Below are 26,733 nucleotides of genomic sequence, written 5' to 3'. Positions count from 1 at the left end.
ACCCCGACGAGGCCGAGCCCGCTCCTACGACTCACGGGATTCGCGAAGCCCAAGTCCCTACCGCTCACGGAAACGCTCGCCATCTCGATCTGTCACCCCACCTCGAAAGCGGAGCTACTCTCGCTCGTTATCACGGTCTGCTACACCGCCTCGTCGCGGAGCTGCGGCACCTAAAGCCAGACGCTACTCAGATAGTGTGTCACGGTCACCGCCACGTCGTCGTGGTGGAGGTGCTCGCGATGATTCCCGCTCGCCTAGCCCACCGCCGCGCCGAAGAAGGTACTCGGATTCGGTGTCACGGTCTCGCTCGCCACCGCCTCGTCGGAGTCGCAGGTCGCCTTCGGGGAGTCCACCTCGGCGGGAGGGGAGAGGTCGCGCCAGCGACCATTTTTAGTCCAGGGATTTAAAAGCAGGATCTGCATGGATGATAGGTAGTCTAATGGTTTGGGGTGCATCTAGGAAGATTGAATGGATTTGTTTATATTGGGTTGTAACGATAATACCATGTTTGCTTTTCGTAAATCTTGATCAATTGGGTATCCCTATCTCTAGCCCATGCTCCGTATATACACGCTGTACTCCGTACTGCACTCTATACCCTGTCCTCAAGGGCCTGCCTCCCACATACACCTCGAACACAAACACAATCCACCAAGAGCACCGCTGGCCCACTCCCTCCTCTCCTTAACATCCAACCCAATATCACAATAATGATTCAAAATCTCCTGATCCTTCCTAATCCCATCAAACTTCTCCTCTCCACCCCCAGTCTCCGTCTCCGTCACCGGTTTAGCAGGCTTCCAAACAGCCCTCTCCCCAATCCCCCTCACACTAAACGTAATCTCCCCACCCCACTCCCACCGCACATTCGGGTCACATGAATGATTCGCCAAACACCACAGCGGATGCACAGCGCATAGCTCCGGCCCGCCGTCCCACGTCGATAACCTTCCCGACGCGGTACCCCGGAATTTAGCGTAGAGCGTGTTCAATACCCAGGTATCGTATGTTGGGAGGGTAGTGTAGGGGTCTAGTGTCATTTCCTCGATGATACGCATTGGTTGCAGGATGTTGAGGTGAAAGGAGAAGGGGAGACTCTTTTCCTCGTTGCTGATTTGCGTCGGGTTGGCGGGGTTGTAATCGTGGAAGTCGCCCCAGATGTACTTGACCTCGGGGAGGTCGAGGGGGTGTTTCTCTTGCGTAGCTGCCATGGCGACCGCGCGGCCTAGTAGGAGGAGATAGAGGTAGTCTGCTTTATCCTTTGGATCGGGGATATCCTTGCCAATGGACTCGAGGCCTTCGAGGAGGCCGCAGACAGCGCCGTGGTAGGTTTCCTGTGCTTGGTCGTGGCAGGTTCGGCTGCAGAAGATGGTGTCTGTGTCGTCGCAGCCTGTGCAGGGGACTGGGCCTGAATCTGTGGAGGTGGATTCGAGAGAGGGGAGGGGTGCGTTGCAGGCGTCGCAGAGGTCGTCGTGGAGGCGGTTGGTGGCTATTAGCATTGAGGATTCGCGGAGAATGATGTCGCCGGCTGAGATGTCTTCTTTGGCGAAGAGGCCTAGTTGGATCGAGATTCCCTCTTCTTCTTCGGGTTTGTCCTCGGGGTTTTGCTTGTCGGCGTGCAGAACGGGTAGTGCAACAGCGCGAACCTCACACTTTGGCGCGACGTCTTTCAACCGCTCATTAAGCAGGTTCAACTCCTCGGGTGCTTTGCGATTTGGCTCATGCTTGTTCCACGGGTACAGCACTCGTCTGGCATATCCTTGAGCAGGAAGCGCACTCGCATCGATCTCAGCTCCGTCGCGTTTAGTCCGCTCAGCATACACCTTTCTAATAACCCCCATCTGCTCCTCGAGCACCTTAACATTCTTGTCATCAGACTTAGCGCGCAACTCCTCCAACCCTCTGGTACAGAAATCAAACGCATCCCGGAAACAACCAACATCCACCAAGCTGCGCACAAGCAATGCATACACATCTCCGATGATCTGGTCGTATTCTTCCTGCGTTATCGGTTCGCCGTCATCCTCGTCCTCATCATCACCCTGCTTCTCAGTCTGAGATGCATCAACGTCAACACGCCTAGCGTGAAACTCACACCCATCCGGATCAACCACTGATTCTAACAGTGACAGTGCACGGTATGCATCTGCGGCCGCTAGATCGGAGAATCCGAGTTGGTGGTTGACCAGGCCCCGTGAAAGGTGGCGATGGGGGTTGTGCGAGTCTGCGTAGAGTTGGGATGTTTTTTCTGAGTGATTTTGAAGGATATCCATTTTGACTTTGCAGATTATGATTTAGGGTACGAAGTGAAGAAGGGAGGCGAGGTGAAATGGTTATGAAGTGGGACTGTACAAAAAAGTGGGATGAGGGTTAGAATTTGATATTCCCCAGATTAGACATCCAATCGGAAACACCACGGGAACGAGGGTAGAGAAGCAAAGATGCAGGATGTCTCTACTGTATTCGATCTAATCGTCCCTCATTGAATTGTAACGGATTGGAACAACAAATTGATCGAGCTGCTAGTACTCAACATCTACTTCCGCGAGAAAAAAAAAAAAAAAAAAAAAAAAAAAAAAAAATCACGTGAATATATCAAGTCGAGTCACGTGGATGTTTGCTAGGGTAATGGGTAATTTCATGCAGTTTAAATCCCTATAAGTAGGTCATTCTATCTGTAATACAATCATAAATAATATCATATGTATAAAGCGCCCAGCTGTTGAAAGTTTATGCCCTTGGTACGCCTTTCCCTTTCAAGAATGAACAACGAAGAGAATGCCAATATCGACAAGAATACAATTAAATATTCGAGTGTCACGAAGAGTCACAGTCGACATCACATCATCTACAACAGAAGATATCAGCTTAGATCCAAAACACAAAAAGGAAAGAAACTTACAGCGCAATTCGGATCGACAACAAGCGTCGTTCCCTCGCCGTCACCTTGAAGCTGTCTATGTCTCAAATTCGTAGCAAGCCGAGCCAACATACTCCTCTATACCCTAGTCAATACTCGCATCTTCCAGTTCTGGGGGGGAGACGCACAGTAACATAAGCATCACTCATCCCACCCTGTCGATCAACATCATTCTGGCTCATGATGCGATAACTATCATGCATACGCCGACAACTCGAGAGACCATAGATATTCGAGTCGTCGCCAAGCGCGTTGACAGGATGATCGGGGTTGAGGATGTTGATGCCGCGATGGGCATCGTCTTGCGCTTTGCGGTCTGGAGAGAAGACCTTGACGGTGCTGTCAATTCCGGCGGCGGCGATGGTTGGTTCGTAGGGGTGGCCTGTTATCGTCAGTACTACTCAATAGACATGCGTAGGGAGGGGGGAAATACCCTGTACAACATTGACAACCTCGCTATCCCCTTCGAGGATATTAACCAGATCACTCGATTGTCGATCCCAGATGAACACATGGCCCGAGTCGCTACCACTCACGACATATTCATCATTCAGGCCAAAGAAACCGACGTCCTTGACGGTCTTGATATTGCAGTGTCCGCGATAAACCCTAGTATGTGTATCGCAGGGGGCATCGATTTCGACATACTCCCGTCGTGCTCGTGGAAACCCATTCGTTCCGGATAGGAGGTCCGCAATTTCAACGTCTTCTTCGTCTTCGTCTTCGTCTTCATTTGCAACGTCATCGTCATCCTCCTCCTCCTCCTCCTCCTCGTCGTCGTCGTCGTCGCTGGCATCACTGCCATTGTCGCTAGTACTAGCCAGATCGTCGATTTCAATATCGCCATCATCGCCAGCATCGCCAGCATCGCCAAGAGCCTCATCATCATCGTGACCGTCCGGAAACCTACGTTCCATTCTCTCGAAAAGACTCAACGCCGATATATCACTCGCAGCAGTTTCACTCCCATCATACCTCCCGGGCCCAAACGAACCCGAGCCCCGTCTAACCAGATTAATATCTCGAATCGGTTCCTCCTCTTCATTAGGATCGATGTCCTCCTGTGACCTTTCCTGCCCCAGTTCAATGTCCTCATCTTCATCGCTCTCGTCGTCTTCAACCGTAGTCGTGCGTAAACCGCCAAAAGCCCACTTGCAGTATTCAAAGTTCACGCCGGAGGCTATTTCCATCAGGATTCCTCGGCCTGCTTTGAGGACCCAAAAGCGTTTTGCTGCACCTCGATCGAGGGCCTGTACTTGTGGGGATCCAGTGGACTCCTCGTAATGGCCGTCGACACGGGCTGCGGCATTATTGAGATCCTCCAAAGGTATCTTAATGGCATTTGCAAATGCCGTCAACGCCGCATGTTGTGTCGGGAACAATACCCTCGTACTATCATGCTCGAACCGCGAAGCATCAACGTTCACAATAGGTGTGTCACCAGCAAGTCCCTGCAAATACGGAATCAAAACCGTCTCGATCGCTTCATCACCGGCGCCCTCCGGAATCGGAAACCGAGACTGGTTACGTCTCTGCGCAGGATCACGCTTGAACCCGGACAGAAGAGCAGCTCTCCCACCTTCCACCCAAAGCAGAATAGCCTTGAGAAAGTCATATCCAAATTGCACCGGCGGGTCAAGAGTGCTCTCCCCAGGAGACGGTCTTATCTGCTTGAACAGGTCAACGTCAACAATGCCCGGTCTTCCCTCTACCACTTCTGATGAACTCTCAGCCACGCTTCCTAGAACACGGAGCGTTGTCCCTGCGGCCTGCACGAGTCGCCAGGAAGCTTCCCGGTTCCGGCGGAGCGTTTGCTGGAAATTCACCATATCGGGTGTAGGGTTGAGAGGATATGACCATGAGATCATCACTTCGTTCATCTGGTTGAGACAGTATGAGGCGTGCGCGAGTGAGGACTTGAAGAACCGATGAGTGGGCGCTGATTCTGCCTCATCCGATAATGACACATTACTAGCTTCATGCAAAGCTGACTCCAGTGAGAAGAGGGCTTTGCGGAGCGTAACCAGACGCTTTGCAATACGCACGCTCAACCGCTGGGTATCAGTGAGTACCGCATTGCGAGCCCGCTCAATCACCTCCTCTGGCGCATCGAAGAACGTCTCAGACAGCGTTGGCAAAGGAATATCCTCCGACTCCCCATTACCGTACCGGACTCTGAACGCGAGATCGCCGCCATCTTCATTCTCCTGGGAGCGACGACGAGACTCATGTCGATTACCGCTGGCTTGCGACGAGAATGAGGCTTCCTCTTCTTGCTCTTGGCGGCGCTTACGCTTCTTGGCCTTGGAGCTTTTCCGCTTACGTGGACGGGGCGATCCGGTAATGGGGTTTTCTCGGGTGGACTGGGGATCTCTTGCATCGGGGCTCCGGATTAAGTCAAAGCTGTAGATGTGATCGCCGGACCAGCTAACGATCATCTCGTTCGGGTTGGCGTTGCTGATTTTACAGTCTGTGATATGGCCATTATCACGAGTCCGCATTCGTTTCTTGCCATTGGGCGCGAACCGTCGAACACATCTGGTTGCTTGCCCCATCATTTCGTCGTCACGACTACTACTACCACTTGCCGGGGAAGAACTTCCGGGATCTCCTCTTTCGGTCTGGAGGTCACGTCCTAGCATACGTCTATCGTGAAGGAAGCAGTGGAGGTGGGCGCCACCCAGGGCAATGTAATGCGGTTGGCTAGAGGAGCAGGAGATGGTGTTGAGGTCCAGTTGGTACCGCTTGTAGGAGATCAACGGCGGCGGAACATTCCCATCATCGTGATCAAGCCCCGGTCGGTACGCCATGGGTCCCTGACCACCCCGCGGCTGCGGGTATGCCGACGACGGCTGTCGTAAATCCCACTGGCGCACCTCACCGTCCTCGGAGCACGTAAGGAACAAATAAGGCGACGATTCGGTGACAATGCGCTTGGCGCGATCTGCATGGCTGCGGTAGACCCTCGTATTGGTATTACTCTCGCTCAGATAACGTGTACCATCGAAGAAGTTATCGAACCGACGACTTCGCGCAGATGTGTTAAACACCGATGCGGCAGCAGCATTACTGCTGTTGTTCGAATATTCGATGTCAAAGACACGCACCTGAGAATCCCCCGCACACGTCACCAGTGTCCGGTCGTTGGAGTGCGGCATGAACTTGACAGAGAAGATATTGGCCCGGTGTCCGGTCAGGATAGTAGTATTAAGGGAAAACGGCGCGGTCGAGGAGTCCGGCTGGTAGGAATAAAGGTTGACATGCTTATCGTCCGAACCTGATGCCAGTAGACGGCCAGAGCCAGACCAGCTATATCCGTCAGGCGCCACACTCCAATGCCTTTGTATGAAGAATAGATAAAACCCACCATAGCGCATTTACACACCCCGTATGTCCACCCAGTTCGTTAACAATATCCAGATCGTTTACCCATTCCTTCGATCCGTAAATTCCACTAAGGCTCGCATACCGCGATTTCTCGCCGGATTCGCGGCGCCAAAGACGATCGTACAGCGAATCTTTCATTATCGCAAACGGATCGGGAGGAATTTTGGGAGGAGGTATGTTCGCTAATCGATCTTATCGGATTTGAATGGTCAAGCCGTAGTAATCAATGTCAGGTTCCAATCATGGCGTTGTACGTAGCGAAACTGTCGGGTAAAGCTGACGTCAATTAAGAGATTCGAGATAAGAGGAAAAAGACAATCAAGCAATGTTGCAGTAGAAGCACAGTCATGACTTACTTTCGCTATCTTCACGGGCAGCGAAACGACAGTCAGAGAGAGCGTGTATGTGAGTGAGGGGTATAGAAAAGCAGCTCCGAGCTGCACTGTAGTCCGTCGAATGTCTGCGACAAAGGAGTGTCCAACCGCGGCCTGTCGAGAGAAACAAAATACACCGTGTATATATCACCAGTACATGAGCCGATAGAGCAAAAACTAGGTAAGAGAAGAGAGAGAGAATGTGCGAGAAGATGGAGTATAAGACCTCCGGAGAACAGCAGTGGCCGGAGTCTAGCTCCACCGGATCCAGAGCCGCCGCAAGTTAGGATAAAGGCGCCAAAGCAGCCCACAGGACTGGAGTATTCGAGTTATTGTGTTCTCGTGCCTCGATTCCACGCAGTATCTCTGTATTCCGCATAGAAGAATGCTTGTACTGTGGTCGCAGTTTTCACAAGATGGCCTCGCTATGACGCCACGCCGGAGGCTTGCTGACTAAACCCGATACAGCAGAAGTAGGAATTCGAGCATACAAGTACGCAGGGGATTTGAAAAGATAGTAAGGCAGAAAGTACAGTTGTTCATTCAGTCATTCAAGTACGTATGTTATTCATGAATATACTTGCATTTTTCGTCGTTAAATTGGCTATCTATTCTCTTATACCCATATTTATACGGTGGACTTGCGTGGTATATGATGATCGACGGTTCAACTACACTCATTTTTCCCATCGTGTCTAATACCAGCCAAAAAAAAAAAAAAAAAAAGGGTCTAAGAATCTGCCAGAATTTGCTGCACAGGCTCGGTGGCGAGCAGATGAGGATCGATTAAAGTGGCAAAGTGGCAAGACAATTGTATCCTTGGCATCGATTCGGCTCGTGCCATAGTAATAACGCGAAATGGATTGAATAATTCAATTGGACTAACAATAAACTACGAGAGATTTCATCAGGGTTCTGTGACGGCTCAACGCCAGACAAACAGCGCCAACATATCAAACGATGCCATACAAGCAATATGGGCAAACAAGGGCTTAAGCCGCACCACACAAATGCCTATAAAGACCGTTCATCGCCTAGATAGATTTCCTTTTCTTCTTCTTCTTCCCCAGATTCGATATTCTCGTCGATGGCTACAATAGTTTAGATAGGAATTCAGTTCATTAGTATCTACTATTCCGAGCCCGTGACACTCTAGCGTTTACAGCCGTTCTCCTGAATTACCCAAGACATTCTTCCTGCCGCCCTTAGCCCCAACGGATAACCCCCAGCACCCGACGCAGCATGATCTGCCCGAAATCAATCCCTTGGACCATCAAATAGCACTAGCGCACGGCTCCACCATGGCCTTGGAGACAATTCGCACACGTCTGCAGCGTGCCAAAACAGACCAGCCACTATCGTTACACCAATCACGTCAGGAAAAGCTCCGGCAATGGAAGGCACAGGAAGAGGAAAACCGGTTTTATTGCGAGTGTCTGAAGAACTTTCAAGAACTGTCAAAGATAGCTCTTGGTACGTGCCAAGACCTACTACAGTCAAACCTCGCCAAGACGATCCCCATATAGCCGATAACCTCGCATAGCCGATAACTCTCTCCGGGATGAATTCTACCCCATATAATTCAACCTCACTCTGCTATCATACCCCGATCCCCGATATATCTGAAGCCATATCGTCTATCTGAAAAGCTCATCCTAGTGGAAACATTACTGCTCAGCCAATCAAAATGCCGCAATCCTCCAAGAGGCTGATTTCTGACACACTGAGATTGGGCTCACAATCAGTCTCGCCGTCCAACACAGAAAGCCTGTATAGCCGCGCTGCGGCCTCCGCAGTGCGGAACCGCTGTGCAGTGTGGACTTATGCACTATCTATCCATGTACATAAATATCAGGTCACATGACCAATGCCGGTCATGTGACCGCTGTGAGAATACTGAAATGGGGATCGGGGGCCGGAGGTCCGGAGGAGTCGATTATCCGCGATTAGCGAGGTCGTATACGGAGAGATCCAGTTTTAACGAGAAAGCCTTCGAGCTGTCTAGAAAATCCGATACATATGTGCCTCTGTATACACATGACACCTTCCCAGATCCCCCGTCCACTACTGTACATGTACATGTAAGCATCCGGATGATGATAATATCATCGCCATCCAAGCAATACGGAGTATTTCCCGATTCCCCAGTGCTTTGCCTTCTGTCCTCTGTACACAATGGAAACAACCGTCTGGGCCCGAGAACTATCACTTGACCAACAGCGGATACACCGCTGTCCTAAATGGGGAAGATTCGGTTGCTTGAAACCGGTTTATTTGACAAGTCGTTTAACGATAATCTCGAACAGAAACTCAGGCGAAAGGAACCGGTTTGGTCAGCACATGACCGACTGACAGGGGGATCGTGAGCGTCTTCTTGACATCCAGGAAGTCAGACGTCCAGTGCATCGTAGTCATCTTGCTAACATGTTAAATCTTCATGATATGAATCGTGTACTGTGTAGAACCATCATTCAAAGGCACGTCTCCACATCCCAACTCTCAAACTCCGATCCTCACGAGGCCGGTTGTCAGACACGACCAAAGGATCAGTGAGCTGACTCACCCACGCCCTCTCCGATCGTACAATCTCGCGTTCAATCTCGCGCATCGCATGAATCTCATCCAGCATGGAATTCACCATATCATCAAGTCCTCGTGCGATCCGAAGAAGAGCAGAATCATTTAGCTTCTCCGTATCCCCGTAGCCCAAAATATCAAGACTCTGTAGCTGCCGCGAGCAGAGCTCGAGCTTCATTGCCAGGTCGTTAACCTCGTCTCGCCAGACACCATCGAGTGGATCAATAAAGACCACAAGATCAGCTGCCCCCGAATCGAGCTGAGTGCGGATTTTCTTGATTTCGTCGGCTTTTCGGAACCAGTACTCGAAGGTTTGGATAGCCAACGTGTATCTTCCTCCGACTTCATCTGACAGCTCAATCACTTCCTGCATGGTTTGCGAGAGAAGCTGGATCTGTTCGGCAAATCCTAGACGACCGTTATGTGTTTGGATGCTCTGAACCCAGAAATCCAGCGCTTGTCCGTTAAGACGACGCTGCCACTGCTTCTCCTCGTCCACGATAGAACGGTACTTCTGCGCGACCGAGCCATACTTCTTCCGCAGCTTTGCTTCCGATCCAGCCTGCCATTCCGCATGTTGCTGGAGCGAGGACGAATGGAAGAGATACAGCTGCAAGACTTCAGTTTGTACTGCCGCAATCTCCGGCCAGAACGAAGGCATCAAAGAGGGGTCCATTTCTGCAGTAACAGCAGCAAGCGCACTAGCAGCAGCATTAGTAGAAGCCGTAGGAGTCACCGCAGTCGAGCCCCTGACCGTCTTTCTCGGCGATGACTGCGGTGTCGTGGAAGATGGTTTCAAACGCGGCGTGGTAGCCGGCGTCACTATCTGACTGCGAACTCTAGTATGACCCCTAGCACCCGCCGCTGGGACGCCTGGACTCGACTGAGGTGTACTTGGTTGTCTGAGAGAAGCCGATCGGGCAGGTCGGGGAAGAGGCGGCGGAAGCATACTCGTTTTCTTGGTAGGAGAAATCGACGGTACATTTCTCGTGGCTTCTGCCTGTTTTCGTGGTGAAGTCGAAGACGTAGCCGGGGCAGTAGCGGATGTAGGGGTAGTCGCAGTAGTGGTAGAAGCAGTAGGCCTCCCCGAGGAAATCGTCCTCGAAACCGTCTTCAGCGGACTAGGTCTCAAGCTCTGGCGACGAGCGATAGCAGCACTACTGCTACTTGTGCTAGTAGCAGTGGTTGCCGTAGAGTTCTGGGATGTAGGGCGTTTCGCATCTTCCTGTTGTTGCCGTTGTTGTGGCTGTTGTTGCGACGCCGTCCTTCGATGTGTAGCGGTAGTAGTCGTAGTCGGAGCTCTAGCAGTCGCAGCCGCAACCGAAGCACCGGTAGCAGGCTTATTGTTAATTCCCCGTTGTGGTACCCGTAATCTGCTCTCCTGCGTCTGCGTTCTCGCAGTCGACGATGTTGTTTCCCGGACCGAACTATGGCGTTGTGGCAGTAACATCGACTTTCTCCGATTCAAGGCGCTCTCGTTCGCTGCGGTGGAGGCTGGCGCCTTTGTCGCCGTGCGGGTTACATTGGAATTAGAACTACCCTGAGACAATTTAAAGTCAGTCGATTTGTCAAATCGAGAACTCGATGGCATAGAAAAACTTCCTCGGAGGTTACAGCCAGGGAGTGACAGGGGTGTGTGCACAGTGCGGAGGACTTACCTGCTGGCGGGGCTCTCGTAGGGAAACGGAGCGCGTTGGAATGGGCATGATAGCATAGATCAAGGCATCTGCAGATTCCAATTGAATGTGAGGGAAAAAAAAAAAAAAAAAGGGCAAATATCCCTCAGGAATGTGCAGAGTACAGATATGTTTGCTGGTTGGTAGGGGTTCTTGGTTGTTGTAGTCGAATGCGGTGAGATCCCGCATCATCAACAAAGCTTGGCGGCGGTAAATCCGAGGTAAGCTCGAGCAGCTACGGATTATTTCAGTTCTAGATAAAAGTATTGGAAACTAGTGAAGTATAATAAAGCTTCATTTGCTCTTTTAAATCATAACTTATACTAGATACATGGGCTCCATTTTATCATTCAAAGCTTAGAGGCTCCCGCGCCGCGGGAATGCAACACCCTCCACAGCAGGATGGTCAGTGAACCAGCTGACCTTCTCACCAGCACCCTGGTTAACCAGAGCCGAAGGCAGGCTACGACCCTCTTCAGTATCAAAGATCTGCTTCAGAATATCCTTCTTTCCACCACCGGTAGCAACAAAGGCAACGTTGAGCGCATGAGTGACGACAGGAAGGGTCAAGGTAATGCGCTTCGGCGGGGGCTTGGGCGAGTTGGTCTCAGCTGCCACCCAGGCGTCCTTCTCGCGCAGCAGCTCGTGACCAGGGAACAAACTGCAGGTGTGACCGTCAGGACCGCAGCCCAGGAGGATGAGGTCGAAAACGGGCAACTTGACGCTGTCCTTGGCGGCAAAAGAGCGCATCAGATCCTCCTGGTACAGGTCGGCCAGTTCCTGCGGGTCGTCGTCGCCGACGTGTTTCTCATTGATGGGGTGGATGTTGGGGGTACCCAATTCCGAGGGAATCTTGCTGACAAGCTCGTCCTTCAGGAGACGGTAGTTGCTGTCTGGGTGGTCGAGGGGCACGGCGCGCTCGTCGGCGAAGAAGATCTCCCACTTGGAGAACTGCGGGGTGTCTTCAGGGGAGCCATTGCTGGGGGCCAGGAGGGCTTCAGCTAGGATGGCTGGCAGAGAGCCACCGGAGACGGCAAGGCGAAAGGTGTTGTGACGGTTGATAGCGGAATTCTGAGCCCGGAGCACATAGGGCCGCAATTGCTTGGCCACAGTGTCGGTGTTGGGGAAGCTGTAGAGGACGGGAGAGGAGGTAGTCATGGTGAGGGATATAATGATCTAGTGCTATATGTGATAGATAGGTAATTTGAAGGGAGAAGAGAAAAAGAAGAGGAAGAGAAGAGGAATGGAGTGTTCCGGAGTGATGTCGAATCGGTCAACCTGTTTTGGCGGGGTCGGCGGGGCAGGACGGATTCGATCACGACACTAATATTCAGACGGCCGTTCTGTTATAGGGGAATATTCCTTATACTCAAGTATGAGGCAAATTGATAAGAACGGTAGAGCAATTCTGTGTATTCTGCTGTGCTGGAGAATCGCCTTTGTATATGATGTGAAGTGGTTACTCGCCCATGACGTCGTTGCCATTCATTCTTCCGGATGAAGTAAATAGCTTCAATCCACTATCCCTACACCGTATGGTAAAACACAATACACAATTTCACATCGCACAATTCTAACTTTTGATATGGTACACTCAGGTCGTTTTCCGGCGCCAGTCATAACCACTTAGACCACTACGCTGGTCATCTCTGCTTGCCAAGTCCTACGGTGCGCTGATAAAATCTCAATAATTTACAGCCTATTTGAAGGCTCCTATCCGATCCCTGGAAGACTGCGGAGAAGTCCTGTTGCTGTGCAAGCCACGTGCATCATCCTTAGGTGCTGTCGCAAAGTAAAGCTTGTTGCGCATGTTTGACAATCGATTAGATGCGAGTGATGGGAGAACAACGATGTACAATGATGTAGTCGAGGCCCCGTTGCAATGGATCACTTGGGTCTTTTTTATTAAAATCGCTATCCAATTCGTATTCGTTGTCAACATTCCTGTATTAAAATGGATATTGGTACGGAGTATATATCCATATCGTCCGGTTTGTCAATAACCGCGAGATCCGATCCAGCTGTCGTGGGGTATTGATTAACTCTGGTACTCAAGCCTTAGACCGAGAATAGTATGGACCGTGATAATAATGCCTTACCTCATGCCCGCCTGACACATTGTTGTACACTAATCTCTCTGTTGCGCAGGGTGAGACTGGGGATGATGTGCCTAGTGCTGGCACCTGCATTGACATCATCACAGACAGGATCTGAAACCCTAGCTAATCAAAGGCTTGTGAGGTTCATTTCAATCCAACAGTTGTCGATCAAGGGTAGCGAGTCAGTCGACAGTATTGGGCATCTTATAGACCTGCAGAGAATGCCGTTGGGCTTGAGAACTTGACAAGTCTCGCTGATGTACGGAGTACTCCGTAGTGAATTGGGCATCGTCTAGCCAGATCTCGAGCCAGCGCATCTGACCGTTGGCATCCCGTAGTTGCCTGGTTTTATGGGCAAAACATAGTCAGGGCCTTGCCAAGGCAACTTGTGGACACCGTCACATCGAGGCATCTCCAGGGCAGCAACGACAGTTCAGCTCAAGCAGGACGGACGGACATACCCCTGAGCTTTAGCGCGGAGGATCGACACTGCACGAAGCGAAGGAATATTATTGACAGAGGCACAGACCGAGTTAATATCCCCTCATCTGGGATTGTGATAAGTTACAGAAGCGAAACACGCGATGACTGTTAGAGGGAGACTATCTAATCTCGGTACAGTAGGCGGTATGGATGGGCAAATTCACATGGGCAAAAATGCTCGACAAACTACTTCCCTTTCAGTAATGGACTCATTATGACACGAGCTTGGAATCACTTTAGTCTCCTGTATGATGTCAGTGAGGAACCCACAGCTCTATCAGCCCATGCACGCTATATGGGAGCGATCGTGTCGGATTATCCACTCATGAATGATGATGAACGGTCCCGATGCATGCGCATTAACCATTTGGTCTGCTTGCATGCCGCCAGCCGCTAATTAGGCTGTTATGGATCGAGTATCCGGAGTCTTCCGCTGCCAACCTGGCAGGATTATTGCCAGGTGTCGGTCATTGTACGGAGTACTTGTATTCTGTAGTAAATGGCATCCCGAGTTATACGGAGTACAGCAGTGCCCTTCTCGGGAACTCGGTGGTTGTAAATGCCTCATGCTGAGACGAATGTGGTATGCCTACCGGTTGCCCTTATGCATTCTTCTGTTTACTCGCTTTTCTCTATCCCGAGTTGGCACGGAGTTGCGAGAGAATTCAGGGTCAAATAGGGGTAGACACCGAGTACTAACTAACTCTCCACTACCTCGAGCACAGTGTCTTGTCCCCTACTCCATACTACTCCATTCAGAAGGCAGGCTATCTGCTAAAATGTCAGATTCTGAAACGCCGGAGGTGGATCCCCAAAGCCTCGCAACAGGAATGCACAGCCGCAGATTGTCACTGTCAGCGAGCATACCTTTTTTGAATGGTTACAATTACAAAGTATCTCTTTTTCTTGTATCATGTCCATAGAAACAGGATGATCCGCCAGTAAGTTTTCATGACGCCATGACCCCGGGGCAAAGAAGAGGAGGAGTTAGAAGGATTCACCAGCCAGAATTCCCGGATTCGATCTCCAGAATGGGGGGTTTTTGAAAGGAATGAGGGGAGGGAGTCCTCCGTACTCCGGAGTTCGCCAGAGAGTGAAACGGCATGGAAACGTTTATTATGTGTTGAAGATCGGGATGGTGAAATTGATTCAGAAACCCATAGTTCCAAAGTTTACTGTCTTGTTTATTGCATGGGCTAAACCCGTAGTGAATTTTTTTTTCATGACCCAAAGTGGACCTACGGATCTGGAGATTTGAAGAAATCAAACCCTTTTTTTTTTTTTTTTTTTTTTTCTGCCTTCTCCTTGGCACTTGTGATGGTTGTCAATATTATTTATTAAATCTCGTCGCCTCTCTCGTCTCTATCCCATTCATTCCTTCAAGTCATTCATCCTGACTACACACACACACACACACATAACCAACTCGATCAATCCTTTATTACCTACACATTCTCAACCTCCGCCCCAGCCTCATTTACTTCCTTAAGGCTCGAACAAAATACTCTACAATTCTCTACTCCGATACAAAAAAACACATACGAAAGCAAAACAACATGAGTTCGCCCTCAGTCCAAGTCCAACCCTCCGGCGCCACAGGCAACTCCGCCCCAGGCACAGCATCAAATTTTGACATTGTGCGCTGTTCGCGTTGCCAGCGGTCGATGAGCCTGGAGAAAGACGAAAAGACACCTGGTGTGGTCCGATTCGGCATGAATTCCTACTATTGCAGTCGTTGCGCCTCCATGGTCGGCTATCCCCGTTAAAACGATGGAATTCGGCAATAAAAATGAGTGAGGGGAGGATGGTTATGAACACACAAAAACCGACTGGCACACTTGATTTTGCTGGTTATTACATTCATCTGTCTCGAGTCTCGACGACTTGTTTGGGTACAATCTGTGCGGGCACAGATTTTTCACGTTTCTTTTCGTTCGGGCATCGATCTCAGCGCGTTCCACACTACACGACACTACAACTGCAGGAGGGTACATATGAAAACTGGCGATACGGTCGGTGTCTGAAATTACTCGACTCGACACGATCAATTTGGACATGATATGAAATTTGTGGTGGATGGAACCGGAGACTCGATGGGAATTTTTTGGCATCTTTTTTTTTTTTTTTCCTTTTTCTTTTTTTTTTTTCCAACAACATATACCCATTTGTTCAATCGTTGTCATTGCATACTGGACATGTACCGAGTACGAGTCAGTGTTTGATTATTAGCGATCGTTTCTAGCGGAATACCCAGTGAGCGTTGTTTCTCTACTCTAAGAGTACTCTATGCACAAGCTACTATGATACTATTGTTCCGTAACCGTGGATAAGGATGAACCGTCGTCTACTGCCGGACGGACGGACATGTCGATCATGATGTCTGTCTATCAGTCGGAGCCATTGAATAGGAGTCGAAGGTGAACCGTGTGGTTTCTGACTGACAGATGGGTCAAGATGAAACACTAGTTTAAGTCCACTAGTGGTTCTTGTACGGAGTAGTCGAAAGGAGTTCGCTACAAGCAAAGGCTTGTATACAAATACCCCTCTATGCCCCTCCCCCTTTTTATTAGTGGTGCTTGTGGTACAGACTATCCCCGGTATTTGATTAAGAGAGATCACTGGCCTCTTGGAGATCAGTGGAGCTATTGTTCCTTCGCATCACTGACATAATGGAGTCGTGAACTTCGGAGTATGGACTAGTATCAACCGACTTCAGCTGAGTATGTCAGTGCAGTACACAGTACAGAGTACTCAATACTTGTACACAAGCATAAATGCAGAGGCATACTAGTACTAGTTCACTACTGTGCTTGGACAGGGGTGTGTATCTGACTGATCGTGTTGGTACAGATCCAATTCACATTGTTCAGAACAATATGATTCATACCCGATAATCAAATAATATTATTATCCATGCCTGCACGACGGGGTTCACCTGCCTTGTCCTTCGATTACCATGTATTTCTACTCTGTACGAGGAAATCTGGCGGTGTGAGAGATCACGGCCACCATGCATCTCAACATCCCAGTCATTCCTTCTTGTAGTAACACAGCAAGCAGCAATGGCACGGAACACTGGAATTGAACCACATAAATTCAAGATTGGGACAGATCCGATCTATCCCTAGTCAGGAACCATTCGTTGCTTTTGTATGATTTGTTATCTCCCGCAGGATCGCTGTATGATATATTTTGGGAGTGTCACCTACTTTCCATAATGCTACAGGACACAATAATAAATATATTCAGCTCAGCAAGCCCATTTTTCCAGCCACAGTGCAGACTGATATCAAATTCGCAATGCAATTGCACCTGACACTGCCTCTTTATTCGTCAGCTGTTGTTGTGCCGGGTTTTGCAACTGGGTTATTTCTTTTTCTTTCACTCTGCTGCGTTCCTTTTTAACCGCTGTCAGCGGTTGCAACTGAGTTAATTGCTGACATTTGCTGTTATAAGTCTACGGTGTATTCTTGGATTACTGGGTCATATAACTACCCTTCAACTCATAATCTGTTCTTGTTCTTCATTATCCTTCTGCATACCCTACGCTACAGCACTATGCCTACCCGCGAGAAATCACGCCCGAGACCTCGAGGATCCGACGAGGAATTCGTCGTCTTTCTTCAAGGGGTGAGCTAGCCTTGTATTCTGCTTCTCTGGAAGCCTTGCTGATGAAAGAAGATCCCAGCTCACTGCCGCTGGCAAGAACTCAAAGACCTGATCCGCCAAACAGCTGTTCATATCCGCCAGGCTGTAGTGTACGACGACAGTCATGGCTTTCCTACTGGGCTGGGACAGATAATCATCAAGAATGAAGAGGAGGCGTGGAGAACTTATCGTGTGTTACCTTTGTCTTCGTGTTGATATCTGGATGGAAGACGCTGACGGTGATATACTCCATAGATCGACTATCCGCCAACGGCTGGGAAGGACAGAGTATAGTCATCACGCTCTCGAGAACCTGTGCCCCGACTCGTCCTATCGCGGGTCCTACCAGAGGTCCAGCTTGTGTGTTTCCTTCTGGTTACATGTCTGGCTACTCGACGCCGCCACGTGTGACCCATAATCTGGCTGCTCCTGGTTCTCCAGAGTAAGACGACAATCTCCTTCATACCCAAACCAATGCTAATTAGATAGATCTCTATACCAGAGCCCAGAATACGCGCCGATAATAGGCCTCCCTCAGCCACCGCCGCCGTTCGTTCCTATGCTCCAAGATCCTCTATCTCCACCGACAGCCCCAGGTCCAGGTCCAGGGCCAGCTGTCACCTGCGATCCATCACTATACACCTTCACCATCCCTCCACCGACATACCAATTCCAACACATCCCTGAACCAGTCGTTCACCTCCCAGCGAAGCCTCTATTCAACATCCCAAGCCACACCACCAATACCTTCTACACAAAATCCACCCGCCGCACAATCCTCATCCAGAACCTCAGCGCAAACACCACACAAGCAAACCTAGTCACTCTCTTCCAAGAGGCCGGCCCTATCGAGCGATGCCAGTTCGACACCACCGCAACCACCCCCGCATACACACACCACAAACAATCAGCCAGAATCACATTCACAACACCAGACTCTGCCAAACGCGCCGCCACACTATTCAACAACACCGCGTTCATGGGCTCGAAGCGCATCCGCGTACGAATCGATCGAAACCCCAATCCCAATCCCAATCCCAATCCCAGTCCCAATCCCAATCCCAACCCCAGCCCAGTCCCGATCCCAAACCACAACCATACCACAACTGTGGATACAAAAGCAACCAGCGCAGCAAGCACAAACTCGACAACACCCGCTTCAAGCCCTAGTCCTAGTCCCGGTCCTTACTCTTATCGTGGTCATAGTAGCGTCGGGACTAGTCCTGCGCATAGTGTTGCGGGCGGATCTAGACCTGCGTCGAAGGATGGCCCTGTCCCGAGACAGTCGGTGGATAAGTGTCAGCCGTTGGTGGTGAATGGGTCTGGGGTTGGGAGGAATGCGGTTGGTGTTGTTGGTTGATTGTTTTCTTTTTCATGAAGTTGCCGAAAAATCATTCGAAAAGAAATGTTTGCTATTCTGCATTTGTTAGAGCGTCTTTGGATGGACTGGTTTGGTATGGGTTGGTTATAGGTTAATAGAATGCGTTGCTATTTGTCCCCTGGCTAAAACTCAGTAGCCATGCAATTGTCTAAATACATAAAACTCATCATGTCATCTAATCCCAAATCAGTCAGTCGGTGTTAATTAATCATTCCTCATCAATCAGTCAATCAAATCAAATCAGTATACAGCGTCGCCTCGCACATGCCATGTATAATACTAAAACAAATATAACGCCTCCAATGTAAATGTAAATATGTCAGGATAAATGCAATGTGAAGAAAAGAAAACATAAATCATAATCATAACTCTGCAAAGCAGCTACTTGGCATGGTTTACCAACTCCGCATAAAGAGGACTGGGTATCTTGCGGACAACCAGGACGGTCAAGGCGATGATTTCCTTGGCGTCTAGAGGTGGGAATGAGCGTAGGATTTTATTTGGACTGTTCACTTTGTCAGTTGATTTATTTTGATCAGGGGTAAAGGGGATATACCTCGGGCTTTCAAGAATTGTATCCCTCATCCTAATCAATTGCGCGACAATACACAGAATATTCAAATGCGGTCCATACGCAAACAGAAAGTCCCATAGATGAAGCACCTCAGGTAACGGAGGCGTACATGCGCAGAGCGTCAAAACAGACGGAAACGCATACAGCTCTGCTTGCATCCCCTTGGAGAAGAGATAGGCGGCCAGTTTTGGCTCAACGACTTCCAGACACCGGTCGACGAGACGTAATCCTCTGTGGACGCCGTCCATGGCGCTGCGAATGTACCCGGGGCATTCGCGGGTAACGAAATGGTGGAAAAGCGCAAAGGCCTCGACTTCACTGCGGGCGGCGTAGAGGAACGGGGCGCACAGGACGTTCATGCCCTGGACGTAGATGGCGGATTCGCTTTCGTTTCCGCGGGCGTTGGCATTATCGTTATTATCATTAGGTGTAGTAGTAGTAGAAGTGAAAGGAGTAGTGAAGGTGGTATTATTATCAACGACGACAAATTCGTCTTCGTCTTCTTCGGCGATACGCGGCGGGGTTTTGATCAGTGATTCCATTTCCCGTCTGCGAGAGGAGGAAGGCCGTGACTTGCGGCGGCGGTTGCCCTTCGCATCTTCGAGTTTCCATGCTACCGCGTTCAACAACCGGATCAGACTTGCTTCTGTCACGCGCCGCTTGAACAGGGGATCCGTCGCCAGGGTGCGGAAAGTATCGTTGCGGATCTTGGTGTATGCCGGTGAGCGGCCACGATGGATCAGAGAAAGGTATTCATCCGTTGAAACGGGAGGGATATCGAGAAGGACGAGCCACAGGTATACCCGGTACGTTGACTATCCGTCAGTCAGTCTTAGCCCGCATTTCATTTCCTCCCCATGTAGAGAACATACCATGCCATCAACATCGGCTTCCACCCTCGTAGACAGAACCAAGTATCTCAACTCCTGCATCCCCTCTGCAAGATTCCCATCCAGCGGCCCATCTCTAAGATAGCTCTCCAAGAGCGACCTCTTCACCCCAATCCCCGACCCCGTCTTCCTAGCCGGTCGCCTCTTTCTCGGGACAGTAAGTGTCGCCTCCCGAGAGCCCGTGTCACTATTCGACCGCCCACGACCATGCGTCCGGATTCGGGCGGGGGATGCTAATTGTCGTTGGTGTTGTTGTTGCTGGTGGTGGTGTTGTTGCGTTGCTAGGGAGGACTCGTCGGTATTGGCGGCGGAAGTGATGGATTGAAGATCGGAGGACGTATTCGATGAAAGAGTGTGATGTGATTGTATTTTGCGCAGAGATCGCATCGTTCGCGGGGAGGGCGAGGGGGATGCGAGGGCAGCGAGGTTGAGCTGCGCTTGTGTTGGGCGGGAGGTCATTTCGGTCGTTTTCGTTTAGTGTTTGTTTACCTCCGGTTATGTTCAGGTGTGTCGTTGTTTAGCGCATATATAATCTTCTGATGCAGCACCAGATGTAAAACATTTTTTCTTGCAGCGAGTCGAGGTCAAAAAGTGCTGCTGGTTAAATTCATAAGGCTGGTTGGGTGGTGCAGAAGGAATGGAGAATTATGGGATGGCGGGTATGCGGGACACGCGACGGACTATCGATAACAGAATGGTTTGGGCATAGACATTTCATTTTGCTGGTTGTACTAGTAATTCACGGTATTCAGTTAAATCAATGTATAGAGTCGATCCCGAGACAGTGTCTGTCGCAGTCTGAGGCTATTCACCAGCCTCCATCATTGACTCGTGCATCTATATATTCCCTACAATAGGCGCCCCAAGTATTGTGTTGCAACATCAAATAAGTTAACCGCCAGTAATCTCAATGCCGCCCAACGCCATTATCCCAAGAAACAATAATAGAACATCCGTTCTATGCAATCCGCGCAGTTTCAGCTTGCCGCCCATTCTCCGTCCCTCCCATGATCGAATCGACAAACTCCTGGTATCGAAACACTTCTCCTCGCTTCCCACCCCCTGCAGCCTTGGAGCTTTTCCCTCCAAAGACTCTGCGTCCAGTGTATCCACTCAGCACCTCGTCTATTTCCCGTTCCGTAAGTGGATGCTCCCCATCTTCCGGCGAAGTGTGTAACAGCGCATCCCGTAGTTCGTTCACGTCAACTTGACCGCTGTCGTCGTCGTCAAAGGCGGCCAGCGCGTTAACAAGCTCCTGGCGTGATGACAGGGGGCTGACTAAGTCGGATAGGTTGTTCAAGAAGGTGGGAAAGTGGATCGTTTGAGGCGCCCCGGGTGGGAAGAATTGCGAGATTGCAGATGCATTCAACCCTAGATTTAAAGTCAGCCACACAGTTTACGGACCAAGATTTCACTCCCAGTAGACATACCAACATTGACCAGCACATCGGCCACATCTTCCCGATTCACAGACCCATCATTATCCCGATCCAGCACCTGGAACGCCTCCCGTATCTCCCTTAATTGTGCCGGCGACAGGTTGGCTGCTGCATCACTAGCTGCGTTTATCATGCTGTTGGACTGTCTGGTACTCAAGATCGGAGACGAACTGCCCAAATTAGCTCCCTTGGTTGGCGATGGGGGCAGCTCTCTGCTGAACTTGGGTGGAGGAATTGGCGCATCGCTAATGTGATACCCCGGGGACTCTTCAGGGTCATCTTCGACCGTGTATGACTGATTCAGTTTGCTGGGCGAGGGAACTGGCGGGAGTGTTCGACCGGGGGAACTCCCGGGTGTGCTCGAACGACCCTGCGGCGGGGAATTTGGTGTTGAAGGTCGACGAAACGGTGAAGCTCGTGGGGAGCCAAACGACAGAGGAGAGGACTTGAATGGGGTATTCGTGGGCATCTTGTGAAGTTCTCTTTAGCCAACCGATCCTAGTATTGAGAGTCGGGACAACGTACCATGACATTAGATCGGGCCGTTCAGGTTCAAACGAATTGAAAACAGATCATATGCAGGGATATTCAATTGGCGCAGGATTTGTCTCGACTGTTCTTTTCTCCTGGCATAAAGCGCATGCAGCAGTGTGATAGTCAAGTTCGCTCATAAAGGCAAGTATCCAAGTAAACAAACTCGGGATCCAGTCGGCCCGGCACCGGAGGCACGTGCGGGGAGCGGCTCTGCGATTCTCCTCGAGCTGCTTTCATGGATCCGACTTCTCCACGAGGAACTGCGCAAACGAGGAACGGGACATTCCTATCATGAAAAGACCGGCATGATGTTTATTATCCGGGGATACTCGTCTCGGAAGCCTGCAGACGGCGCTTCCTGAAGCAGACAGTCTCTGGCTGCACTGTTTGAGTCTGAGTCTCCCCGCTGTGGAGATTTGATGGTTGGTTGTGGCTTTTCTGGAAACCCCCTGAATTTCCCCGTCGATCACCACCACCGAAACTTTGTGACCTTGGGCCAGTCGACATATAATTTCTGATTCATATCCTGGGCTGGGAATGCATCAAACTGACCAAACTGTCTTCCTCTACTGTCGCCAGCTCTGATTCAGGGTCTCCGAATCCATTGACCTGACTATGCGGTTGTTCCTGTGCTAGATCTACTACTGCCACGACGGAGTCCGATACCAGCATTCCTTACTACCCCCTCATTTTGCCTTTTGAACACCCTTAAATATGACGAGCACGCTGCCGTATCGACCGTCCGATGATACACTCTCCGGATCCGGTGCGACGTCCAACCGGGCCAAACCCAGCGCGTTGCCTCGGCTGACTCCGTCCCCGTCCGTGCTCAAACGTTCCCCGAGCTCCCAAACGTTGCTGCGTCGTCCGTCCGAGAATACCTATGCGAATACCGTCGCAATCCCACAGAGCTCGAGACCCCGACGATGCAAATCACAGTATCCGTTGGACTCTTCCGAACGCCATGTAGAGTTCATTCTCGTGGCTTCCTTCCACATTGACCGCGGTCCGATCATGGAGCATCAGTATCCGGCTGCAATCAGTGGTGATGAGAGTATGTTGGCGGAACTGATGTTACCGGATCAGACCCACGTCAGAAGTCAGGATTGGACGATATTCTTCTTGCACAAGGATACAAGTGCAGACGACGACGATGAATCTCTGCACGAGAAAAAGAAGAGAAAAAATAAAGGAAACAAGTCGGACAATGGAGAGGATGACGGTTCGGACGATGGCTCGGACGACGTTAGCAGTGATGATGAAGATGACGGTGGTGAAGGGCCACCGCTGATGTATGTCCTGAATCTTGTAAATACAAAACAGGACAACACAGTCAAGCGGTATGCCCTCGGTTACTGTTTTTAGTGATGGAGCTAATGTGTTGCAGAGGTGCCGTTGTCAAAGCAATGGCGATCTGTACGCGACATTCTTTCCTTCATATCTATAAGGTAAGCCTGTCAAGAAGCACGGGAAACGGTTCCAGCTAACGAGTTAGCCCCTGCTCCTTTTGGCGTTGGATGATTATTTCAAGAACCCATATCCGGAAACACTGGCACGACTCTACGATGCCGTCAACTCCATGGACCTTTCATTGCTCCCGAAACTCTCTCTCCTCGAACGGCAAATATTACAAGCCACGAACACGAAGGATATGTTTATCGAAAAGTTTGAACAAATGGCACACCAACGTCTGGAAGAGGAGGGCGAATCAGTTCCAGATGATGCCTCTCCGCCGTCGCCCAAGAAACTTGCACCTCGGTTCGCGCTTCCTCGTGATACCCACGAATTCGAGTCCAAGGTGGTCTACAATGACATCCCCATTCCCGTCAAAGTGCCTACGGTCATCTGGCCGGAGACGGTGGGCGATTTCTCTTTCATCAAGCTTATCCAGACTTTCGCCGCCCCTCATGCTACCTCGCCGCAACCGTTTCCTCTTCATTCCCACTTGACGACGAGCGGTCCATTTACCCATCCGATTATTATTCTGATCAATGCAATGCTGACCCAGAAACGGGTCGTTTTCCTGGGCCACAATCGACCTTCAGGAGAGGTAGCTGAGGCTGTTCTTGCTGCTTGTGCTCTGGCATCAGGTGGAATTCTGCGCGGGTTTACGCGTCATGCGTTCCCGTACACTGATCTGACAAAGATCGATGACCTTCTCAAGGTGCCTGGTTTTATTGCAGGCGTAACTAATCCTACTTTTGCCAACCATCCCGAATGGTGGGATCTTCTCTGTGACCTGCCCACGGGTCGAATGAAGATCAGTAGCCACATCGAGCCGGCGCCGGTTACAGAAGGGCTTTTGTTCTTCCAGCAGCAGAGCCATTTTGTTAACCCCAATTCAAGTTCACACTCAGACAGTGGTGATAACTTGTTCATGGAGGACATCCATCGCAGCATCACTAACCGCTATGGAGAAAACTCCATCCGAGCCAAGTGGCGTGCCTATATCATCAAGTTCACACGCATGGCTGCAGCTTTCGAGGAAATGGTTTATGGAGCGTCGAATCTTTTCATCATCGGCCCGAACGAAGAATTGTCGCCGGATAGTCCAAGTAGTCAACAGGCGGATCCATTGGATCCGACGACGCTGAGGGGTCATGGCTATGTTTGGCCGAACGAAGCAGCGAAGCAACGAGAACTGACAGCATCTGTGTCGAGAATTGAAGGCTGGCGGACCACACGGTCCTATTACTCGTTCATTCAGGACATTGCAACCTTGTACTATCCGGCGCGACCCATCCAAAAGCCAGATCTACACCACCATCACGACCGGCTACGGTCATTGAAACTGTCTCACACAGACGCAGGGGCCATCTACGTCGCCTTTTCTCACGCCGTCAGGGATTATGCAGGGATCTGCCAGCTCCTCACAGTGACACCGGAAAGCCGAGCAGGCTTGTTCTATCTCAGCATGGGATTGTTCCATCCGGACCAGGACGTGCGCGAAGCCACGGTGGACCTGTTGGAAAGAATCTCAGTTCACATGGCCGGACGGCATTTCTGGAATCAGCTTGGGCGGTTTGCCAAGTTGGCGTTTTTCCGCGTCAAGCGGGAACGGGATGCATCGAGTCCTGTGTCAGCTGGGCCTGGTTTCTCTAAAGAGCCCCAGAGTTTGATGGGGGTGGCCATGGGAGATGGGCTTAGACGCAGCTAGTTGCGTTGCCTTTTGTCTTTTTTGAGCGTCTTTTTCATACCCCTTTAACGATATCGTGAACTCGAGCCATTTTACATTGGCATCTGCATTGCTTCTTGTTACGTACTTGGATATAGATACCTTTGATTTTAATGTGGTACGAATAATGGATGATTTATTGGAAGATTGGCATATTTCAAAGATGCGCAAACATTACAATTAGTATAATTGACAAGAAGATCGCTTTCATAACCCATAACCATATCCATCACTCTTCCAACATAGAACCCTAGCCTCAAAATGCTAAAGCAAGCACAGCACCAACCACCCATCCCAACCCTGTACCAACCCCCAACGTCAACCCACCCGACGTCTCAACCTTCTTCACAGCCCCAACCGTAACATTCAAATCCGCAAACCCACCCCCACAATGCCTATCCACGACCCTCGCTGAAGGCAAATACGACTGCACAAGCGGCTGCCCATCAACCCTCGCAAACCCCTTGTACACACCCATAGTCTCCCGCAGACACTTATTACACGTGGGCGTGTTATTATCCCAACTCACCTCGTCATGGTCCTCAAGGGCATTTCCGAAGGGAATGAAATATATGTCGTAGTCAGCGGGGTTCGTGGAGTTTGTCGCTGCGTCGACGAAGCAGTAGTTATCTGTAGATGGGTCCTTGAGGCACGAGGCGTGGTAAAGCGGTTCGTAGGAGATTAGGTCGATGTAAGCGTCTACGACGTTGGGGTTTCCGAGTTTGTATTCCTCGCCGCAGTTGTCGTCTTTAATCAACTCCTTTGCCAAGGAGGAAAGAGTGCTGGTGCATTGCAAGACGGAAGCCGAACAAGCGATGTCGAGAAGGTGCGAGGTTGCAGTTGCAGAGTGCAGGGTGTAGAAGAAAGAATTCGAATTGCGGAGGAGAAGCGAGAGGGCGTGGCAGGATTGTAAGGACGAGTCGGAGAGGAACTTGGTGAAGAACTTGGGGCAGGATTTCTTGGTGTAGTTTGTTCCTAGGCTTGTGTCGAAGGGGGTTGGGAAGTCTTCTGTTGTTCCTCGGGGGATTATTGTGTTCTTGGTGCTGTCGTTGTTGTTGTCGTCGGCTGTGATGATCCCGTGATGTTCGAGGGGAGCACGTTCCAGTGATGGTGTGATCTCCGGACGATCGGTGATCTGCTGCTCTCCACTGAGGTCGCTGCCATGTTGGACCGGGATGGCTGATGTAGAGGCCGCGACGAGAATAATGAGGAAGAAGTAGAAGTAGAAGTAGGGCTGAGACATTGCGGAGTACCTGCGTCAACGAATCGACACCAGGATGTACAGAAAATAATGAGAGAATAAACGAGTGACAAAGATAAACGAGCGACAAATAAACGAGTGACTGCCCAAAGGCTGGTGGTATTTCAAAGCGAGCGAACGACTGCAGACATGGCAATCAATGAGTGGATGGGGAGAGGACAGAAGAGCACCCTTCCCAGTTATTAGTATTATTATTCCTTTTTTGATGAAAGAAAGAAACAGGATTCAGGAGACACAAACCAAAAGACAAAAAGACAAAAAAGACACAAACCAAAAGCGACTATTTCTATTAATATCCGGCCGGAGATTAACAAC

At 50.3% G+C, this 26,733-nt stretch overlaps 11 protein-coding genes across 11 annotated transcripts; 4 read left to right on the top strand and 7 right to left on the bottom strand.

Annotated features, from left to right (window-relative positions):
• Positions 1–605: 605 nt before the first annotated feature.
• Positions 606–2,273, bottom strand: ASPGLDRAFT_23855 (putative MYND domain protein; the record flags this gene model as incomplete). The annotated part of the gene is made up of 1 exon (XM_022543338.1): positions 606–2,273. One exon carries the CDS (start codon positions 2,271–2,273, stop codon positions 606–608), a length of 1,668 nt encoding a protein of 555 aa, XP_022403385.1.
• A 566-nt stretch (positions 2,274–2,839) lies between these two features.
• Positions 2,840–6,445, bottom strand: ASPGLDRAFT_33587 (WD repeat-containing protein; the record flags this gene model as incomplete). The annotated part of the gene is made up of 5 exons (XM_022544331.1): positions 2,840–2,848; positions 2,903–2,998; positions 3,049–3,302; positions 3,354–6,229; positions 6,288–6,445. 5 exons carry the CDS (start codon positions 6,443–6,445, stop codon positions 2,840–2,842), a joined length of 3,393 nt encoding a protein of 1,130 aa, XP_022403384.1.
• A 1,843-nt stretch (positions 6,446–8,288) lies between these two features.
• On the top strand, positions 8,289–9,196 carry ASPGLDRAFT_1259263 (uncharacterized protein). Its single transcript, XM_022540604.1, has 2 exons — positions 8,289–8,506; positions 8,565–9,196. Exons 1-2 carry the CDS (start codon positions 8,369–8,371, stop codon positions 8,892–8,894), a joined length of 468 nt encoding a protein of 155 aa, XP_022403383.1. The 5' UTR covers positions 8,289–8,368; the 3' UTR covers positions 8,895–9,196.
• Positions 9,149–10,964, bottom strand: ASPGLDRAFT_23853 (uncharacterized protein; the record flags this gene model as incomplete). The annotated part of the gene is made up of 2 exons (XM_022543337.1): positions 9,149–10,798; positions 10,917–10,964. 2 exons carry the CDS (start codon positions 10,962–10,964, stop codon positions 9,149–9,151), a joined length of 1,698 nt encoding a protein of 565 aa, XP_022403382.1.
• Positions 10,965–11,223: 259 nt separating this feature from the next.
• Positions 11,224–12,423, bottom strand: ASPGLDRAFT_44538 (6-phosphogluconolactonase). Its single transcript, XM_022546045.1, has one exon. It carries the CDS (start codon positions 12,090–12,092, stop codon positions 11,292–11,294), a length of 801 nt encoding a protein of 266 aa, XP_022403381.1. The 5' UTR covers positions 12,093–12,423; the 3' UTR covers positions 11,224–11,291.
• A 2,404-nt stretch (positions 12,424–14,827) lies between these two features.
• ASPGLDRAFT_44536 (uncharacterized protein) lies at positions 14,828–15,663 on the top strand. Its single transcript, XM_022546044.1, has one exon. The coding sequence runs from the start codon at positions 15,073–15,075 to the stop codon at positions 15,280–15,282; it is 210 nt and encodes a 69-aa protein (XP_022403380.1). The 5' UTR covers positions 14,828–15,072; the 3' UTR covers positions 15,283–15,663.
• A 1,411-nt stretch (positions 15,664–17,074) lies between these two features.
• ASPGLDRAFT_33584 (RNA-binding protein) lies at positions 17,075–18,524 on the top strand (the record flags this gene model as incomplete). The annotated part of the gene is made up of 4 exons (XM_022544330.1): positions 17,075–17,146; positions 17,198–17,354; positions 17,420–17,606; positions 17,654–18,524. 4 exons carry the CDS (start codon positions 17,075–17,077, stop codon positions 18,522–18,524), a joined length of 1,287 nt encoding a protein of 428 aa, XP_022403379.1.
• Positions 18,525–18,926: 402 nt separating this feature from the next.
• On the bottom strand, positions 18,927–20,468 carry ASPGLDRAFT_121256 (uncharacterized protein; the record flags this gene model as incomplete). Its single annotated transcript, XM_022540219.1, has 3 exons — positions 18,927–19,050; positions 19,102–19,934; positions 19,992–20,468. 3 exons carry the CDS (start codon positions 20,466–20,468, stop codon positions 18,927–18,929), a joined length of 1,434 nt encoding a protein of 477 aa, XP_022403378.1.
• A 229-nt stretch (positions 20,469–20,697) lies between these two features.
• ASPGLDRAFT_1256659 (putative calmodulin) lies at positions 20,698–22,136 on the bottom strand. The gene is made up of 3 exons (XM_022540580.1): positions 21,974–22,136; positions 21,440–21,917; positions 20,698–21,380 (listed from the first exon to the last, which is right to left on the bottom strand). Exons 1-3 carry the CDS (start codon positions 21,974–21,976, stop codon positions 20,968–20,970), a joined length of 894 nt encoding a protein of 297 aa, XP_022403377.1. The 5' UTR covers positions 21,977–22,136; the 3' UTR covers positions 20,698–20,967.
• Positions 22,137–22,696: 560 nt separating this feature from the next.
• ASPGLDRAFT_120899 (AFI1/MesA family protein) lies at positions 22,697–25,139 on the top strand (the record flags this gene model as incomplete). The annotated part of the gene is made up of 3 exons (XM_022540186.1): positions 22,697–23,322; positions 23,370–23,430; positions 23,478–25,139. 3 exons carry the CDS (start codon positions 22,697–22,699, stop codon positions 25,137–25,139), a joined length of 2,349 nt encoding a protein of 782 aa, XP_022403376.1.
• A 370-nt stretch (positions 25,140–25,509) lies between these two features.
• On the bottom strand, positions 25,510–26,160 carry ASPGLDRAFT_88875 (uncharacterized protein; the record flags this gene model as incomplete). The annotated part of the gene is made up of 1 exon (XM_022550453.1): positions 25,510–26,160. A coding segment is annotated over one exon (651 nt), but the record flags the coding sequence as incomplete, so codon positions are not given.
• Between the last annotated feature and the right edge of the window lie 573 nt (positions 26,161–26,733).

The sequence above is a fragment of the Aspergillus glaucus genome, assembly GCF_001890805.1.
Source record: "Aspergillus glaucus CBS 516.65 unplaced genomic scaffold ASPGLscaffold_5, whole genome shotgun sequence".
In the NCBI taxonomy this organism is placed as follows: Eukaryota; Fungi; Ascomycota; class Eurotiomycetes; order Eurotiales; family Aspergillaceae; genus Aspergillus; species Aspergillus glaucus.
Note: the sequence above shows the minus strand (reverse complement) of the source record. Positions and strands in the feature narration are given on the sequence as shown.

Bases quoted from the DNA above. Each gene is read 5' to 3' on its own strand.
- ASPGLDRAFT_1256659 (XM_022540580.1), bottom strand. The intron at 21,381-21,439 runs GTATGTCTACTG...CTTTAAATCTAG, and splicing joins CGATGTGCTGGTCAATGTTG to GGTTGAATGCATCTGCAATC.
- ASPGLDRAFT_1259263 (XM_022540604.1), top strand. From the start codon at position 8,369: ATGCCGCAATCCTCCAAGAGGCTGATTTCTGACACACTGAGATTGGGC. The intron at 8,507-8,564 runs GCACTATCTATC...CGGTCATGTGAC, and splicing joins GCTGTGCAGTGTGGACTTAT to CGCTGTGAGAATACTGAAAT.
- ASPGLDRAFT_44536 (XM_022546044.1), top strand. From the start codon at position 15,073: ATGAGTTCGCCCTCAGTCCAAGTCCAACCCTCCGGCGCCACAGGCAAC.
- ASPGLDRAFT_44538 (XM_022546045.1), bottom strand. From the start codon at position 12,092: ATGACTACCTCCTCTCCCGTCCTCTACAGCTTCCCCAACACCGACACT.